Genomic DNA, 16,766 nt, shown 5'->3' with positions numbered 1-16,766 from the left:
AGTTCCTCAAATTCACCAGTGTCACTTCCAACACTAACCTGGTATTTCTGGACCTGAATATCTTTCCAAAACTTGGCAGACTTATGACAACTACACACTTTAAGAGCACGTCTAAGAACTGCCTTTTAATGTACCAGAGCTTCCACCCGAGACATCTGAGGGACAATCTTCCCTATGGGCAGTTCTTGCGTCTCCGCAGGAATTGCACCGAAATTGACAATTTCAAAACTCAATCCAACGATCTAAAAAAGAAGCTACAAAGGAGGAACTATCCAAAAAGGATCATCAATCAAGCATATAAAAGAGCCAAGAACAACTGCAGAGAGAGCCTACTCGAAGAGAAAGTAAAAAAAGTGGATATACAGAGACCAATATGTATCACAACATATAACACCAACTCTGACCAAGTCTCTAAAATCATCAACAAGAATTGGAAAATTCTGAACAGTGGCGGCCTCGATATTCCTAAACCCATGTTCTCTCATAAAAGAGCTCAAAGTGTTAGAGACATACTGGTACATACTAGACCCAAGGAGGCTAAGACATCAGGCAACTCCAGCATGGTACAAGGACACTATCCCTGTGGTGGTTGCAAGGTATGCTGTCTTACTAAAAAAAGCAAGAAACTGACTTTCAAAAATGGAACTACATGGGAGCAGAGAAGTTTCAGCAATTGTAACAGTTCGAATGTCGTCTACATGATCACCTGCCCTTGCAGTCTCGAGTATATTGGCATGACAAGCAGGGCTGTAAAAATAAGAATAGGCGAACACAAAAGCACTATCAAGTGCAAAAAGTCAAGCACTAAACTAACCAACCACTTCCTTGAAAGTGGGCACAAACCTGAGGATATAGCGTGGACAGTGATTGAGCAGATTGATCACGAGAGATACCTACTGGAGAAGGAACAAAGATGGGTTTTTCGTGTCCAGTCAAACAAACATGGGCTCAACGATGAAATACCGTGGGGTCAGCTGTAGACCATCTTAATCCCCTGTCGCCCAACACCAAAGAACCATAACCCCCAAACCCCCCCCCCCAGGGCAACTCACACAATCTGTATCCACCCTATAGAGATTCATGGGGGACAGAATTGTCTGGCTTCCATGAAACTCTAACTGCCAATAACAGAGTCCTATTTGGTGATATCACTTGATAACCGGTATGGAGCCGCTAATGTGACTCAGTGGTCACTAAACAAATAAAAATAATTTTAAGATAAATTGTGAAATATTCAGGATCAATGCCACCAAGAAGTATCCCTGTGCATCTCAGGACGTTTAACAGCAGTCAATTTGTCTATAACGGTCCCTGGGCGAACCCTCTCGCATTATCAGCAATAAGGGTCCATTAATATAAAACCACCGGGCAGGACCTCTTGGCTTTGATTTATAATCATTATAAACATTGTTGATTCTGTTAAAATATCGAAGGGGCAACGAAATAGACATGGAAAAAATACTTCCGTTATTTGCACACCCCGTGTTCCATCGAGGGCGGCCATTTTGGGTTAGCGCGCTAGTCTCCAAATGCGTGCCCGGCGCCCAGTGATGCTTAAATACTCACCGGTCTCCAGACGCGAGCACTCTTCAGAGCGGCAGGACGGATAGAAGTAAGGTAGTATCCTTACGCGGCCACTGTAAGTACTAGACCCTGCCAGACGTCTCTAAACACCTGGTCCAAGAGACAGGGATAACATTGCAATGTGTGTGTGTGTTCTGACGCTATGGGCGCGGTTTTCTCCCCTTCCAGATTACCGCGTTGACACACCTATCGACTGTCAGCTCATGGGGCACACCAAAACGTCCTCAGCAGTATGTATGGCAATCTATATAACAATCTGTGTGTGCGTCATGGGTTTTTAAAGTTTATCGGGTATGACATTGAAATAGAAGGCAATATTACCGGTTGTGATATCAAATAACAAAAAAACAAATAACGGATTCCTCTTTTTAACCCTGTGTGTGTGCCGATGGGTGCATCGAGTTATGAATGTGCATGTGTGTTACTATGAATCCGCCCTTAATTTTATGGGGCAATAATATGTTCGGAACACAAACGAACGTGCAGGGGATGGCAGATTGAACCATCACTCTGTCCATAAAGCTTTAATTACATTCTTTATGAAATGGGCATAATGTGAATGACCCGTGGGACTTGTGGCGCTACTTATATGTCGTGTCTATAGATGAATCACAGTTACAATGGTAAAATTTGTGCTTTCCCTTTTTTTCCCTTTTTCCTTACAGAGACCTATTTAGGTCATCAATTTTGAGTTTTTACGCTTCCCCTGGGCCAGCTCATGCCCTGAAGCATAAAACTAACAGTTGATTTTTACTGCTAGTTTTTAGGACGACAGGCTTACTATACTTAGCAACTGAGCTAATTCTTTGTAGGGGCCACTAGAAGGTCCTGATGAGTAAGCAGTAGGGGACTGCTTACGAAACATGTTGACCAGGTAGTAGCTAATCGCTCTACCCCAAAACCCCCTTCTTAACGTCCCCAGCTAGGGAAGTGAATAAATTGTTTTTTTCCACTAGCCAGAGGATTTTTAGCTTTTGTTTTTATCTCACATATTATTAGGTCCCTACACTTCACTGACACTTACCACCTTGCACTATCACATAGCCTTGTCACATCACTAGTGCTCCCGCGTAGTTCGTCAGGTCGTAGCACGCCCCGCCCCGTAGAGGGACGGGAAGACCCCAATGATGAAGCATGACACTATTGGATTTTTTTAGTGTGTGAGGGGTATTTTAACAAGCACATTGTGCTCTCATCTTTACCACCCTAAGAGAGAGTCAATCATCCTACTATTCACAGAACCACAATATAAAAATAAAAATAAATCTCTAGCGAACACACATTGATAGAACTCTTTAAGAATCCCCAGAGACCGCATAATGAGACACCTTTGTGCAAAAAGAAGGAGGTACTAGTGACACCCAGAAATTTACATAATAAATCATGATTATTGTTGCGCATGTGAACCAGACAATGGAGGAAATCTGGTTAATAAAAAATTAACCATACCGAGACCATGGTGTTTCGCTTTGGGCAATGAAGCACATGACAATAGAAAACGTAGGGAGTTTGTCATTTTGTCAAATATCACCCCAATGCTCATTTCAGTTCTTAATGTTTCATATTCTTCTAAATGGATGCATGTGGAGGTTGACCTAACAGACTATCGCTCCCAGAGGATCCGTCTAATAAAGGCCTAAAACATGGTTGTGTCCTGGCATCTGCCTCCTTTGGCCTATATTTCTTCGACATACCATCCAAATTGACATGGATTGAGAGATTCTCTACCAAAATATTTGGCGTTCATGTGTCTTGTTTACTTTATGCAGACAATGTCACGCGTATTCCGTATAGTTCCTCAGGATTGGTTTGTTGCTCATTAGGGTCCACCTCTCAACAGCCTCAATTCTGTTTGCTATGATAGCGCAGAAGATTGAGGTGATCAAGCGAGGGAAGATAAAGAAGGGAACAGCGGGGAAGTAGATCTATAAGAAATAAATACCAACCATCAGAATCTCTGTGATACTTTCTCTCTTTTTCTTTTAATCAACTATATAACTTTACTTCACCTGATTTACCTGTAACAAAAGAACATCTTATTGCAGAATCATTGGAGTAGGCTATAGCAATCATTCATGTCCTTTATTTGCTCCATTGAACGTTTTTCTGCGTTAGCTGGATTAGGAGGAGAGAGTTGCGTACTTCACTGTATATATCTGATATAAACATTCCTTACATGTTGTGCTATGCTATGCCCATACAATACCCACCAGAAAAAGGGAAATGCCTTGATTCACAGGGGGAGAACCAACCCACAGGAACTCTGGAAACTCCTGTTAAATTACAAAATAAGAATTCTAACATGAATACGTTGCATAGGACCATTATGCTTATTCACGGCATAGTGCATAACATTCCATCTCCTCTGGTTCCCCGTACTCCGCGCTATTCATTAGAACATGCTGAAATAAGACACTGCCAGTAAAACTTTTGTTCCAAACAGTGTATTTGAAGAAAATGAAAATACAGCAATCTTCTTATTGGCAATCCACTCTTCCTTCACAGCGTGCTGCTCAATAGGAGAGAATCCAGGAAAGTTTTGAATAAGTTCCAGCTAAAGGGTGCAGCCCTTTGAGAGTCAAACACTCCCACGTCAGCAGTCTAGCTGCTGTTAAGGCTCCAAACGGTATGGCAAGTGACCCAACAGCCTTTTAATCGCCTCCCTCCCAGTGGAAGAACCTAGCAACCTTCATGCCACCTGAACAAACCAGTACCAAAAGTGCAGAATAGCCATAAAACTTTACGACAACGAACTATTGACGTAAACACAGAGATCGCGTGAAATGAATGGTCACACAAAGGGGGTTCGTGTAAGAAAACCTTTACCACGCCGCCAAGAATACCCCCTTGCCTTCTCTCCTCTGAATAAGGGACACGTTGAAATTCAGAATTTCTGCCCTGCGATGGCAGCGGAAATGCCTCTTAAGCCTTTCAGGTCCTGAAATACGTCAATACTGCAATGCAAGCGAGCCAGACGCTCGCTGGTGAACATGGGAATTGTAGTTTTTGGTTGATCATTCCGTTCCTTTCGGTTTGCCACAAAATAAACCAGTTAATACCTCGGGGCAGATTTACGACTTCTGGCGCATCTCTGCTAATCAGCAGGGATGCGCCAGAACAGTTGCGACACGCCAAACCACCCGTGCGCCACCACTGATGCTCCGCATTTACAATGCGGCGCACCGTGGCGCACAGATGGGCAGATACGTGTCGCATTCCCTGGCGCATTGCTGGAGTCGGGTTGCAAGCGTGACGCAGCTCCAGCAAGGTTCGGGGTGCCCCTTTGCCTGACATGCTGCGTCAATCCTTATGCCTGCTTCAAGCAGGCGCAGGGTTTTGACGAAGCATGGCCGTAAAAGTGACTGAGTGAAATCTTGTAGATTTCACTCAGCCACTTTTCCGAGGCGTTCCTGCGCCAGAACCCCACCTCTTGTGCCGGAACGCCATATGTGGCGCAGGGATTTACAACGTGACGGATCTCCCTAGATGCATCACGTTGTAAATACCCCGCAGCATGGCGCTGGCTTTGCGCTGCCACTGCGTCACAAAAGTGACGCAACGGCGGCGCAAATGTGGCGAAAGGGGCTTGTAAATCTGCCCCGTATTGTTTTATTCTTTAGATTTAGGCCCACCACTCTGCCAGGTATTTGTAGAGGTTTATGTATTTTTCCATACCCCCCGTGAATTATACTGATGTCTCTGGTGAACGGGACGGCGTTCAACTTGTTCTGTTGAGTGGCTATAGTACTGGGTGTAACAGACAATATGGTTTTAATGGAATATAACCCTATCTGCCCGAGAAGAAAATTGGCTTCTTTACACAATTAAACTAGCAATGACCAACTCACTGTAAATACTGTAAATGTTGATAAAACAAGACAGGATTTTTTCTTGGCAGTTCGCAAGAAATGGGACGCAGAGTTAACTCATACAACTATTTAGGTTTATCCTTCCCCAGCTCTTTAAACGGGTAGGGCAGTCTCTGCTAGGGCTATGGTCTCTTGGGATTTACCAATGTTGCTGTCTTTTGCATCTACTTTTAAAAGCAAAAATCTTCTATTGATTTGTACGGGGCATAATTATTGGTATGTGACCTCAGAGATTCTTCACAATTTATTGAGAACCGAACCTAGAAACACATATTGAATCTGCCGCCCAATACGATGATACAAGCAGTTTGATGTGAGCTGGAGTTTACATCATGGTACCTTTGGGGGATCCGCTTGATATGATTTATAAAGTCAGGTCTTCAGTGGTCGTATTTAAATTTCTCAACTGTGTTGGAAAGAATTAAAAAGTGAGGCTGGACAGCATTATTATCTTTAAAACTGATACCTGCATTCAAAAGTTTGTGCATCTACTTAGATGGGCTTCAGCAAAAGGAATCTACCTTTTCCATCTAAGTGGGAATTTTAGCGGTCAACCATGCCGATTTTTGGTTTGATACCAGGGGTGCGAGATGGACCTGTTGGGCCGCTTTCACAGGTGTTGCAAGGTGAATGATAGTACAAGATTAGAGCAGCACACCCTTGCCAGGTGACTTGTTACTGATGTTGGATCATAGATACGATGAACATACATCATAGAAATTTCGAGGAGAGGGGAGCTCATTGATTTGTCGGATTTTAGTAAAGGTCTGCCCATTAAGGACAGTCTGGAGCATTCATGCCGAGATAGTGTGTGGGGAATAATCTGAGGCAGATGAGCTGGCCACAGTAAGTCTCTCTAATTCAACAAAATATACCAAAGAGGGAAAGATTCCAGATAACTTCTATTTTAATAGGATTTTATATCGATTCAATACCATCACTTGAGGTTACATGAAAAAATATTGGGAGGACAGAGGTTTGTAGTCCAGAAGAAGATGGTTATTAATAGTGTATACCGAAACGTGTCGACAGATCAGTAAAGCAGCATCTGCAGTGCACAGGGGTTGCTATATGGAATTTAATGTATTAATTGACACCCGTTGACATGATGCTATTCTATGAAGACTAAGTATGGAGTCTCAGTGGTTCTCCCTTTTGTCAATGTATTGTAATGAGAAATGGTTTATATGCACGTGCGTATTAGCCATAAATGTGTTCTTTGATAACAAATGTTAATGTGCCATTATTTTAGAAAACAGGATTAAAGCCATATATACTTTTCAAAACTTCTGTGTTTTTTTGTTTTTGGGGTGTATTTTATTTTATGTAGGCTGACTGTAGAGTGAAGTCTGAGTGCTCTGTGTAAGGCTTATACCGAGGGTAATCTCTTAGAATTTTTGTTTATTGGACCCTGTCCCCTTGGTGTGACGGGTCTCTCTCCCTTGTTTACAATACTATCTAGAGAGGAAGCCTTCCATCCCCCATACAATGAATTACTTGGAGGTCTGTCTACCAGTGATCATATTACAATTTCTCAACTTCGTTGGAAAGAGTTTCAAAAAGAAGATAAGCAATATTAACCTTAAAAAAGATACATTTATACAAAGGTTAGTACGTTTGAGGAAGTGGGCTTCAGCAATAGGAATCTTTCCCATTTAAGCAGGAATTGAATCTATCAGCCATGCAGACCTCTAAAAGAAGAGATCAGGAGTATCTAGAGGGAACACCTTCTATATCCCTTACAATAAATTTGTTGGAGGCTGATGAAGTCTTCCGTATAGAGCCCAATTGTCTCACCGTTCAATAAGGGGCGTTTTGTGTACATTCAAAGGAGGTCTGAATTCCTTATTCTCAGTTCCAGGTGCGCCAACCCAAATTGCAACTAATGAAGAGAAATCCTTATTACTTTAAATCAAGGACGTAGTGAACCACCGCTATACCAGCTTAAGCGGGTTTGCTACTGAGCCAGATTTATTTGTTTTATGGCACTTCGTAACATTTATTTTTGGCTAGCACATCATCGCAAGTTGAAACAAAAAAACTCAATAAGAATAAGCCATAACACAGCTGTATTTTAGGGACCAAACAAAAATAAAGCGGCCTAAAGATAGAGGGAAAGACAAACTATTAAATTAACAAAGAAAAAAAGTTAGAGGCCAATGGAGTGAGACAGTGCAAAGGAAAGCAAGTAAAATGCAAATAATGAAGGAAGCCTGAAGAAAAGAAGGTACAGACGAACACAGAAAATAAGGGAAAGTGTAACAAGAAGAGGAAGGAAGAAAAAAATGAATGAAGAGTGGAAAGAAGAAATGGAAAGATCATTTTTTTTTGTCACAGGTATGTTTATTGACATTTTAAAAAAAAACAAAAACACATGCGACAATCCCGCATATCGTCCCACGCAGGGGGGGTAGCATTGAAATCACAGCCCGGATGCAGCGCGTTAAGCCAGACACAGCTCCCTTTAGTCAGACCCTTAACATACAGAGTAGTTCTCTGGAGATGCAGTTCCCGACATATATTGGGAATACCAAACGGCTTGTAATCTAAGTGGGAGATCAGTGAAAGTTCAGGGCGAAGGTCCTCACAGCGGCTCGGCTGATAACCTATGTACCCCAGGCACGAACTGACAGCCGCCACCTTACGCTGAGTCAATCAGAAAGCTTCTGCGTGCAAGTTCCCTGGCAGGCTTTGTCATAGAGGAAATGATGTTAGGGAAATTGCACTAAGAACAACAAATTACAATAAAACCCCCTCCCTCCCCACAACCCTCCCCCCTCCCCAGTGGTGGTAGCAACTTACAGAGGAAAAAGGGCAAGACGCATAATGTCCGGAGATCACAGTTGAAATAAGTGGAGGGCTCTAACGCTAGCCGGACACACTGCGGACAGAAGACCCTTGGAGAGGAAAGCGACCAGTGGGCCCCAGCGGAATTCAAAGTTCTTAAAATCATCCAGGAAAATGTCAGCCATCCTCTCCAAACTCAATAGCCTCCATAGGCGCGCATGCCAAAGGGAGGTGGCTGTTGCCTCCTTCCTTTTCCACGCCGCAGCGAGGGTGAGCTTGGCCGCCCCGATGCTGAGCCACATAAACCTCTTGTCTGCCTTAGTCTGATGCTCGAGACTGGGATCACGGAGACCTAGTAGGGTAGTGGCCATCCAAGTAGGAATGGGGTATCCCAACATTTCCTTAATTTGGGCAAGAATTTCCTCCCAGAATGGACGGATAATAGGGCAATCCCACCAAATATGCTGGAAGTCCCCTAAAAGCCCACAACCCCTCCAACATCCATCGGAAGTGCCCGGGATTATCTGTCTCAGCTTGGCTGGGTGTAGGTACCAATCCATCATGGTTTTTATGTGCGCCTCCCTAAGATCCACGGAGTGGTTAAACTTGGCTATATCTGACCATAAGTGTGTCCACTCTGCGTCAGAAATGTCCCGTTGAAGGACCCCCTCCCACAGGGACATGTATCGAGGTCTAGGGGAAAGTGCAGTGGAAAGTAGGAACCCATATATAAAAGTGATGACACCTTTCATGGAGGAAGTCTTGGTCAGAAACGCTTCGAACTTCGTGAGGGGCCGTGTAGCTGCATCTCTCACCTGAGGGGACAGCGCCCAGTGAAGTAATTGAACGTGGTGGTATCGTTCATTCTCCTGAATCCCGTAGTCCCTCTTACAGCTGCCAAAAGTGAGCGGATCAGAGATCATTTTTTTTTAAAGATGAAATGAAAGGAAAGAAAGAAGGAACACAGGAAAATATATTGCAACAACAAAGAAGAAATGTGAGATGAAAGGATGGGCAGTTGTAGGAAAAAAGAAAGAAATAATTAACTAATGAAAGGGATACAAAAAGAAAAGATGCAAGTGTGTGAAAGAGTGCAAGGAAAAACATAAGAATGAATGGATAAAAAGAAGGTAGAAAGAAAGGACTGGTGGAATGAGAGAAGAATAGACAAGGAAAGAAAGATTGAAAGAAAGAAAGAATGAGGTACACATAAACCAAAAAAAGATGGTGGAATGAAGGAAAGAACGATGCATAAAAGGAGAGAAAGAAGAGGGAAATTGTGAATCAGAGAAATAGGTAATTACAGGTAAATGTGCAGTTTTTGGTCGAATTCCTTTAAAATCATGCTGTAATAATCATAACTTTGCATCATTTTCTGCAAATATTCCCCCGGGATACAGTTCCTATGACCCTTCATAGGAAGGGTTGGGATTGCTCACTTTACTACGTGCGCATTTATCGCTATGTAAGAGTAAAGTCGTTAAGGAGTGGGCATTTTAATTTTCTGGCTACTCCCTTACCTGAAATTGCAAATGTACATGTTCCCATGTTTTGGTGGCTTGTTTTATATTTATATACTTGCTTGACCAGATTTTAAAACTTATTTGTAAAATATGGTGTATTGTCCCAGTTTTTAGGGCTCGGGCCTACGTCACCACGAAGTGGGGGCGGAGTTTCCGAGCTCTTATGTATTAGGAAAAAAAGAATTCTGAAAGGGGTCCGGGCTGCCACATTCCAGAAAGCGCGCATTTTTTGCGTGTGGTATTTTGCCATGTGCATGGTAATTGGTCCGCACTGCTGTGTTTTTTTTCCCTTCAGCTCTGTGTGCGCGCATGAACAGCCGGCCAGCAATGTAGAGAATCACATGCATCAGATCTGGTTTTTTTAAACAATTGCGATCGCGAAAGTGATCTCTTTCTGTGCTGCTTGTTTAAACAATTGCGATCGCAAAAGTGATGCTTTCTGTGCTGCTTGTTTAAATAATTGCGATCGCGAAAGTGATGCTTTCTGTGCTGCTTGTTTTTCGTATGTAATCTTGTTCTTCTACGAACTCGATGGTAGCGGAGTATCCCATCCTCACCCTCTAGGTCACTTCATTAATTTTCCACGAGTCCGCCGTGTCTGTTGGCGAGTGCAGATTGGTAGTGCAGAGTGCAGAGTGGTAGTGCAGAGTGGTAGTGCAGAGTGGTAGTGCAGAGTGGTAGTGCAGAGTGGTAGTGCAGAGTGGTAGTGCAGAGTGGTAGTGCAGAGTGGTAGTGCAGAGTGGTAGTGCAGAGTGGTAGTGCAGAGTGGTAGTGCAGAGTGGTAGTGCAGAGTGGTCGTGCAGAGTGGTCGTGCAGTTTGGTAGTGCAGAGTGCAGAGCGGTAGTGCAGAGCGGTAGTGCAGAGCGGTAGTGCAGAGCGGTAGTGCAGAGTGGTAGTGCAGAGTGGTAGTGCAGAGTGGTAGTGCAGTTTGGTAGTGCAGAGTGCAGAGCGGTAGTGCAGAGCGGTAGTGCAGATTGGTAGTGCAGATTGGTAGTGCAGAGTGGTAGTGCAGAGTGGTAGTGCAGAGTGCAGAGTGGTAGTGCAGAGTGCAGAGTGGTAGTGCAGAGTGGTAGTGCAGAGTGCAGAGTGGTAGTGCAGAGTGGTAGTGCAGAGTGTAGATTGGTAGTGCAGAGTGGTAGTGCAGAGTGGTAGTGCAGAGTGGTAGTGCAGAGTGCAGAGTGGTAGTGCAGAGTGCAGAGTGGTAGTGCAGAGTGGTAGTGCAGTGTGCAGAGTGGTAGTGCAGAGTGCAGAGTGGTAGTGCAGAGTGCAGATTGGTAGTGCAGAGTGCAGAGTGGTAGTGCAGAGTGCAGATTGGTAGTGCAGAGTGCAGATTGGTAGTGCAGAGTGCAGAGTGGCAGTGCAGAGTGCCTAAAACACATTGCCATTTACAATGCCATTATCTCTAACTTAAAACAAACCAGAGCCCTAATGCATTCCTAATGCTTGTTTTGTAAATGATGGTGTACTGTCCCAGTCAGCTGCCTTGAGTCTTCTAGTAGACATGCATGATGTGGATGTGGCAGCCTAGCGAGGCTACTTTTTAGTTTATGTAAAAAGGTACTGTCTTACTTTAAGATTTTATATTCTGTTTGCATTTATTCATGACATACTACGATGTCTCCGAAAGTTTAATAGACGTTTTGACCAAATAAACTTGCATTTGAATACAGTACAGTAAATCGATCCAATAGAACTGCTCAAACTGATAACCACTAGATATAATGTATGGTATTAAATTCAAAAATAGCGAATTATGAGCCGAATTGATTAGACCTAAATAACTGATTTTCCAGGAGCAGCAAAGGCTAGTCTTCACACGTTGCAAGCTGACATTCGTGAAAAGCTATTTCTGCAAACATGCTCGGCTATATTTTTATATCTATACTTTAAAAAATGAGAATTATGCAGCATATTAGAGGAATAAGTGAGTCCTCCTTGTGTTCCATATTTAGCAGCTGACAGACGTCATGCCACTTGTAAAACTCGAAACAGACTTCATTCAGATTTAACAAAAAAAATCATTCTGTTCTTAAGTGGAGCTGTGAAGCTAGAATGACACATCATCTATAAATAAGTAACTTCGTGTTTGATGGCTACGTAGGACTTTATATTAAAATCTAAGGATGCAAGCCTATGAGCTAGCTCAGTGGGTTAGGGTACCTGCTGCAGACAGTTGTGTGTGGGAGGAGTCCCTCTTGTGCACCAGATTCTGGTCTCTGCGGCGTAGCTTCCGTTTGTGCAGCAGGTACAGTGGCACCGAGGCCCACAGGAGTGAGGGCCCATTCACTGACCTTTATTGTTGTTGCATTTTATAATTCAGAATGCGGTCGGAGGGTCTTATTTTTTGCTCTAAGGGCTTGTGCACTGCCTACGCTACTGTGGTATCTTATGGAAGAAATTCATGGTGCCCGTGAAGGTGCTGCACATTCTAATTTTTGTAGTTTGCCAAATGTCTTCAATGTCTGACAGACCTACCAGAGCAAAGGACTTGCCATTACTTCATTTCTTAGGAGCGCAGACACTGGGAGCTGTTTTCGATTATTTTCCGTTGCTGTTTGCTTCCCTGGAGAAGAGAAACCGTGGGCGGGTACGTGCTTTTTTTTTCAACTGGCCCAGTCGCTTCTTTTTAATGCCAGCTTTTATAATTGGCAAATATTAGAATAAGAACTAGGCAGAAACATTTACATTCACAGCCTCTGCCGTGTTAGGGTTTGCACAAGACATAACACACGCAACCAAAGTCCTCCGGCAATATTTCGCCAAGAGGGGAACGCCATGTTTGTTAAACGCTGCGACGTGTTTCTTTGAGTTGCCACGTTATTGGGCACACTTGAGACTTTAGGACGTTTACTTTGCTAAATCCTTAGCATGTACTTCGATGTATTATTTTCTGTTGCTCTTGATTAATGTAAGTTTAATGCTTTATTAAGGGCGCAACAGTGTTGAACCCAAAGCTTCCTAATGGAACAGCATTCCTGATTAGTGTTTATTGGCAGAGGAAGGGGCATTTGGAAAGTGTGTTTGGCAGGTATTGGGAGGGTGTATTTGTTACAAAAAAAAAGATAAGTGCAGGCTAAATTTCAAATGAGGCCATCGCCCTCGCCTCCTACTGGCACCACCGATTTCCACCATCGGGCCCTCCCATTTCCGGGATTGGCACTTCCTGCATAGACAATAAGCACATCCAATGCAACTAAGGGGACCACCCGTCCGCTATTTACAAGGACAGTAGGCAGGGCTTTAAATGGGCTGGGTCCTGTCGGTACTCAGCACCGGAAGTTCTAAAAAAAAAAAAAAGCTGGTGCTGAGATGGGTCCCTATCGGGCTCTTCATTTCTGCCCTGAAAAAAAATCTTAACTCTGCTGCAGTACTTCACTGCCTTTGATGTAACTTCAAAGAGACTCGTTATAGTTCTTTCACAGCCTCATTTCAAAACAGAGGCATTTTCAATATTCATTGCAATGAAACCATAGTTGTTGCTTATTTATCTTACGCAACTAACAACCACTGACAAAGCCAATAGTCCTGGCTTTTTGTTGGTGTGATGTTACTTTTATGACATATCTGGATGAAGTGACAGAAACAGCAGAATACTAAGCACGTGGCACACTATGCTAAGCACAGAATTTTTTATCTAATTGTAATTGCATTTATATAGGGTTCGAGGCTACCTCTGAGTACACTTACAAAGTGCAAGGGATGGACAATTGTAGTTTAGGCGATTTAAGGTTCAAATGGCATAGCTCCAGGCACACTTAAGGGCAAGAAGTATTTGAAGCTCACTTGCATGTATATGGAGCTCCCTCAAAGTTACACCGGATAACTGAGCAGGACTCAAAGATCACTGGCAAATGCACTGCAATACACACTCAGTGAATACATAAATACAAGTGCTCGTACTCCGAGTGAGAGGTACTCTGTGGTAACAATTTAATCGAGCTGATTGTGCAACGCGTCCCCACACTCACTCACTCTTCGGTGCAGACGGCTTGAGGAAAGGCACGCTGTGGTTAGCTCAAGCACATCCAAGGGGTCTGACACCTCTATACCTGGACAATCACTCACTGTATGTAGTATGTAGTAGCAGCCTCCTCTGGGGAAACGGCCACTACAACGCGGCCGTTTCCACGCACACCATAACCACGCATGCATTACAACGCATGTTAATAATAATAAAATAATAATAAAACCTCCTCTGTTCTCTGGTAATGTTCTGCAGAGCATGTGAAGAACATTGAAGAGGGATTGCATGCACTGAGGAGCGGCACAGACTTTCTGCTCATGAAAGGGGGATGGGATTGGCTACAGGACGGGCTGAGAAGGTACAGTGTTCCATCCTGGTGACTGACTTCACAAGGGAGGAAGTTTAGGATGTCTCTCTAAAGGCAGTTTTGTGTTGAATTTCGCACAGATAAAATGCAAAGAGACTTCCGCGTGGTGGGCGCCAGCACTGAGACTAACCATCCACCTGAGGGTCCTATTGATGCGTGAAATTTTCAGTAGCAAGGCAGTCTCAACTCCAAGATCTGTAGGAGGGGCGTAATGTTTATGTTTCTGATGAAGAAAAACAGATCCGCTTTTGAAGGACGCTTATTTGCGGATTCACTGGATCTTACAGTCTGTATGTTGTGCCGCTGGCAGTCAGACTATAAATTGGATAATTGAACCTATATGATGTCTCTGGTGAAGCTGGCCAACAAGCGAGCTGCCACATTCTGTAGAACCTTTGGGTGCAGGATCCGTTGAAGGAATCCAGCCAGGACAAGATCACATTTAGCAAAGAACAGGGAATTTGAAGGATCACCATTGATTTCACGCATGGGCACATGAATCTTCTGTGAAATAGCATCCAGCGATACCAATAAGTCACTGCATTTTTTCCTCCTATTAATAAAACTGGGCTACAAACATACTTGTCCATAGACACAAACCTATGATCTCTGTGAAAATATACTATAGTAATAGGAACTTTGCATTTCACACGTTACACAATTTACTGAGTATGAGTAGTCATTTTAGCACTCTGCAGACCTTTGATTTGGAGTAGTGGACACTGACTGCGGTTGATGGAAATTTAAGGGGCCACTGATCACCATTTGCAGTGGAGGGCTAGGAAACCATGTTGCATTACGCCACTGATTTTGATCAAGTAAAATCATTTCGTCTAAGTGACTTCAACTTCTAATTCTAAAATGAGTGTCTTCTTTATTGCATACAGCACTTAACTGACACTATTTTATGCACGTTTCCCCTTAACAGAGGCCATGGTAGCAGATTTACACAAAAAGATAACAGAAGCCTTTGATGTGTTTGACCACGAGACCAACAAAACTGTGGATGTCAGGTAGGAGAATGTTCTTGCGAAGCATCCTTTTTGATTGTTTGTCAGACCATGGGTTATGCTGATTGAAGAATGTTTAAAATATGGTTTACTGCGAAAATATATGTAAACTAGAGTACTACTATGTACAACCCGCTATTGCTTATCAAAATTGTCTGTCGTTATACCGATGATGGGTTTCACAATGTAAGTTTTTAGTTCACTTATGTGTGATGTTTCCATATTTTCATGGTACTTATGGGTGTCATTACAATACTTGGTATGACATTTTGAAGGACACTTCATAGCGCATGTTAATAAGCTAAATATCATTAATGGCCTTTGACCCTGTTAGAACTGGCATCCTTGACATGGTTCTCCCCTAACTTTTTGTCTTCTGTTTTGCTGACTTAATTTTTGCTGGTTAGGACTCTGCACACTTTATCACTGATAACCAGAGCTAAAGTGCTTGTCCTCTCTCCTTTAAATATGGCAGAATTGGCTTATACCCAATTGGAACATTTAGTTTACTTGTATGTCCCTAGTAAATTGATACTACATGTGCCCAGAGCCTGTAAATTAAATGCTCTCCGTGTGCCTGCAGCACTTGTTGTACAACCCACTTAAGTAGCCCGTTAAACATGTCTCAGGCCTGTCATCACAGCCTACGTGTGCAGTTTTAAACTGCCATTTTGACCTGGCAAAGTAAACCTAAAAGGCACAACCCTTCCTTTTTAGGTCTCGCCTGAGCAAGCGCGCATGCGCTGCTCTGCGAGGCTTTTAGTGTAAGGTCTTTAACCCCTTGCATGCTCGTGACGGCCAGGAGCCATCATGCGTCTCGGTGGACATGTGTGGAGGACGGCCCCCGGCCGTCCGAATCCCGCCCACTAATAAAAACTCCTGCACAGCGCGAAAATTCGCCACACGCGGAAGGGGTTAAATTCGAAACACACTCTTGTGTGTGTGCTTTTTTTAAATCTCCCACTATTGGCCTTTGCATGCGTCTTTCTGAGAAAGACAGCACGCAATGGCCCAAGGTGGGTGCATGTCCCGCCTTCTCTCTCCCCTGGCCTAGGGTGCTCAGGCGCGAGCAGCAGCGCCATCTGTTTACAATTATCGTGCCCGCGTCTTGCAGTTGCGTTAATTGGAAATAGATGGTGGTCGCGCTGGCCCTGGTGCACTACACCTCCGCATACTACAGCCCGTGCACCCCAAAGCTCATCTGCAGTGCCTGGATAGTACAACAATCTTACTGCAGCACTGTTGTTCCACCGTGTCGCATCACACTGGCCCTTAAAATCGGAGTTCAGCCTAGCCCAGCCCAGCCCAAGCGAGAGGAGGACCACAGGTACTTGGTACGAGAATGTATACATTTCTGTGGAGTCTGACAATTGTGATTTCTCACATAATTACACTCTACTGAATGCAACATACACTCCACACAATACCACTCAGTGCACAAAATGATATGCTACATAATTACACTGCACTTAATGCAAAAACACTTCAAATACCACTCGGTGCCACATAATTACACACCACATAATTGCACTCTACTGAATGCAACATACACTCCACATAATATCCCTTAGTGCCACATATTTATTTGCTACATAATTACACCGCTCTCAATGCAACATACACTCCAAATAATACCACACAGTGCCACATAATTATATGCTA

The 16,766-nt window shown here is 43.5% G+C and overlaps 1 protein-coding gene across 1 annotated transcript in view; it reads left to right on the top strand.

Moving 5' to 3' along the window:
• Positions 1-16,766, top strand: part of DRC8 (dynein regulatory complex subunit 8) — a 385,308-nt gene that overhangs the window by 113,063 nt on the left and 255,479 nt on the right. Inside the window, exon 2 of the mRNA XM_078648802.1 lies at positions 15,023-15,107. Within this exon, the coding sequence (XP_078504928.1) occupies positions 15,023-15,107 (85 nt within the window). The remainder of the gene's footprint in view (positions 1-15,022; positions 15,108-16,766) is intronic.

This window comes from Lissotriton helveticus, chromosome 6 (assembly GCF_964261635.1).
Source record: "Lissotriton helveticus chromosome 6, aLisHel1.1, whole genome shotgun sequence".
Classification (NCBI taxonomy): domain Eukaryota; kingdom Metazoa; phylum Chordata; class Amphibia; order Caudata; family Salamandridae; genus Lissotriton; species Lissotriton helveticus.
Note: the sequence above shows the minus strand (reverse complement) of the source record. Positions and strands in the feature narration are given on the sequence as shown.